General features: G+C 38.3%; 1 protein-coding gene across 1 annotated transcript; it reads left to right on the top strand.

The window, feature by feature from the left end:
- The first annotated feature begins 1,342 nt into the window (after positions 1-1,342).
- LOC113914953 (olfactory receptor 10AG1-like) lies at positions 1,343-2,314 on the top strand. Its single transcript, XM_027580580.1, has one exon. The coding sequence runs from the start codon at positions 1,343-1,345 to the stop codon at positions 2,312-2,314; it is 972 nt and encodes a 323-aa protein (XP_027436381.1).
- Positions 2,315-2,724: the final 410 nt, after the last annotated feature.

The raw sequence follows: 2,724 nt of genomic DNA, 5'->3' as shown, positions 1-2,724 counted from the left end.
CACACCTACCACAGCATGGAATCCCTGCTCTAGGAGTTACATGCTTAAATGCAATCCTCAGATACTGGAATATGTGCACAGCCTTTACTGGGTACCATAGGAATGATGCCATCATACCAGAACTTTCCATTCTTTGAGTACTAGGTGAATCAAACATGGAATTCAACAAAATGCCATTGGTATCACAGAAAAATTTGTAGGATGTACTTCAGGAGTTCATTAGAAAGAAAGAGTATGTGTAGGGAGACAATAGAACTCAAGAAGGAATTGGATGGTCTAGAAGAACCTGTTAAGGAACTAGGATTTTTGTGTAACTTATAGAATACTTTGGTAAAATAGGATGGAAATAGGCAAAATGAACATATGATCAGAGTAGGAAGGGCGGCCTTCAGCTTGGACCCTTTTAAAAAGAAAACCCTTTTGGATTTTTCTCCCTTTGACTTAAGTCTTGACTGAAAACAAGGCTATTCACCTCAGGAATTAACACTCAAATTCAATATTTGTAATTCGATAAATATCTCTTTCTTCATTGATAGCCAGTTCTGAATGACTTCTTTCAGTTGAAATAAACTGGCTATAATAACTATTACAAGACAAAAAAAATCACAGAGCTCACCCAGGAAAATCACTTTCTTCAGCTTATTTCTTAAAATATAATGACATGATGTCACAAAAAATATTTGAGACAGCTTAAATCCAAATCATAATAAATACAAATATTTTTTAAAAATAAGAGATTTTATTTATTTACTTGACAGAGAATGAGAGAGAGCAAGTGAGCACAAGCCGGGGGAGCTACAGAGGCAGAGGGAGAAACAGACTCCCCACTGAGCAGAAAGTCCAAAGCTGGGTTTGATCCCAGGACTCTGGGATCATGACCTGAGCCAAAGGCAGATGCTTAACAGACCAAGCCACCCAGGTGACCCAATACAAATATTTTAAAAGAAATAACATAAGAGAGAAGAATTGATGGAAAAGGCCATTTTAAACAAAATTGTCAAATGGCTTGTTATAATTAATATTTTTATTATTTTTATCAACATGATTCCAATTAGACTTTGATATTCTTATCATTGAAGCTGATAACAAAACACAGCATTAGTCATCTCATTATCAGTAAAAGGAAAATATACCATTTTTCAGCAGACCTAATTCCTGACAGGAATGTTTTCTGATGGATAATATTCAGTGAAAGAATGAACATTTTTTTTTAAATCATGCTTAACATCAAAAACAGATGTTTCCCTAGGACTCATTGCTAGTGACTTTGTCATTTTAAAACCACAGTGCACTTATTTTATAGTTGAGCAAACTGCAGCTCGGGCAGATAAAGTGACTTCACATGTTGAGTTTTTTATTTTCACAGATGCTACCCAGAGACCAAGCAGGAGACAACTTATCTTCCGTCGTGGAATTTGTCCTCCTGGGATTTTCTGACCTTCCAAACTTCCAGGGACTTCTATTTGGAATTTTCTTTCTCATCTACTTATTCATCTTAACAGGAAATGGTCTTCTCATAATAATTACAAGGGTGGACTCTGTTCTCCAGACACCCATGTATTTTTTTCTTGCAAATTTTTCCTCACTGGAAATTGGTTATGTGTCTGTCACCCTCCCTAGGATTCTGGTGAGCCTTTCTACTCAAGATAGAAACATTTCCTGGTTGGGCTGTGCCACTCAAATGTGCTTCTCCCATATGCTCGGAGCCGCTGAATGTTTCCTCCTGGTGGTGATGGCCTATGACCGCTACGTGGCCATATGTAACCCTTTGCACTACCCTCTAGTCTTGAACCACAAGAAGTGCATCCAGTTGGCTGTTGGTGCCTGGCTCAGTGGAGTCCCAGTCCAGATAGGACAGACATGTCAGATTTTCTCTCTACATTTCTGTAATTCTAACCAAATTAACCATTTCTTCTGTGACATACCCCCCATCCTCAAGCTAGCCTGTGGGGACACTTTTATGCACGAGATAGCAGTCTACATAGTAGCTATGTTGTTTGTTGCAGTTCCTTTTATGTTAATACTTACCTCTTACAGCAAAATCATTTCCACCATCTTGACGTTGCCAACAGGCAGGGGATGGGCCAAAGCTTTCTCCACCTGTTCTTCCCACCTGCTGGTTGTTCTTTTATTCTTTGGATCGGCTACCATCACTTACTTAAGGCCCAAGTCCAATCAAACTGCAGGAATTGACAAACTGCTCTCTCTTTTCTACACCATAGTGACTCCGATGTTTAACCCCATGATATACAGTCTTAAGAACAAGGATGTGATTGCAGCACTGAAAAGGCTATTACTTAAAAAGATAGTGTGATGAGTTTAATTGTAAATGCTTTACCTGTTTGCCACACATTTATCAGAGAAAAATTTCAAATTTCTACATTCCTCTTTAAGAAGTTGAAAATAGAGCTACCATACGACCCAGCAATTGCACTAACTGGGTATTTACCCCAAAGATACAAATGTTGGGATCCGAAGGGGTACGTGCACCCCAATGTTTATAACAGCAATGTCCACAATAGCCAAACCATGGAAAAAACCAAGATGTCCATCAATAGATGAATGGATAAAGATGTGGTATATATATACAATGGAATATTATGTAGCCATCAGAAGGAATGAAATCTTGCCATTTGCAACAACATGGATGGAACTGGAGGGTATTATGCTGAGCGAAATAAGTCAATCAGAGAAGGATTAGGAAGAATTAGGAATTCTTAATCT

The sequence above is a fragment of the Zalophus californianus genome, chromosome 11 (genome assembly GCF_009762305.2).
Source record: "Zalophus californianus isolate mZalCal1 chromosome 11, mZalCal1.pri.v2, whole genome shotgun sequence".
Lineage (NCBI taxonomy): Eukaryota > Metazoa > Chordata > Mammalia > Carnivora > Otariidae > Zalophus > Zalophus californianus.
Note: the sequence above shows the minus strand (reverse complement) of the source record. Positions and strands in the feature narration are given on the sequence as shown.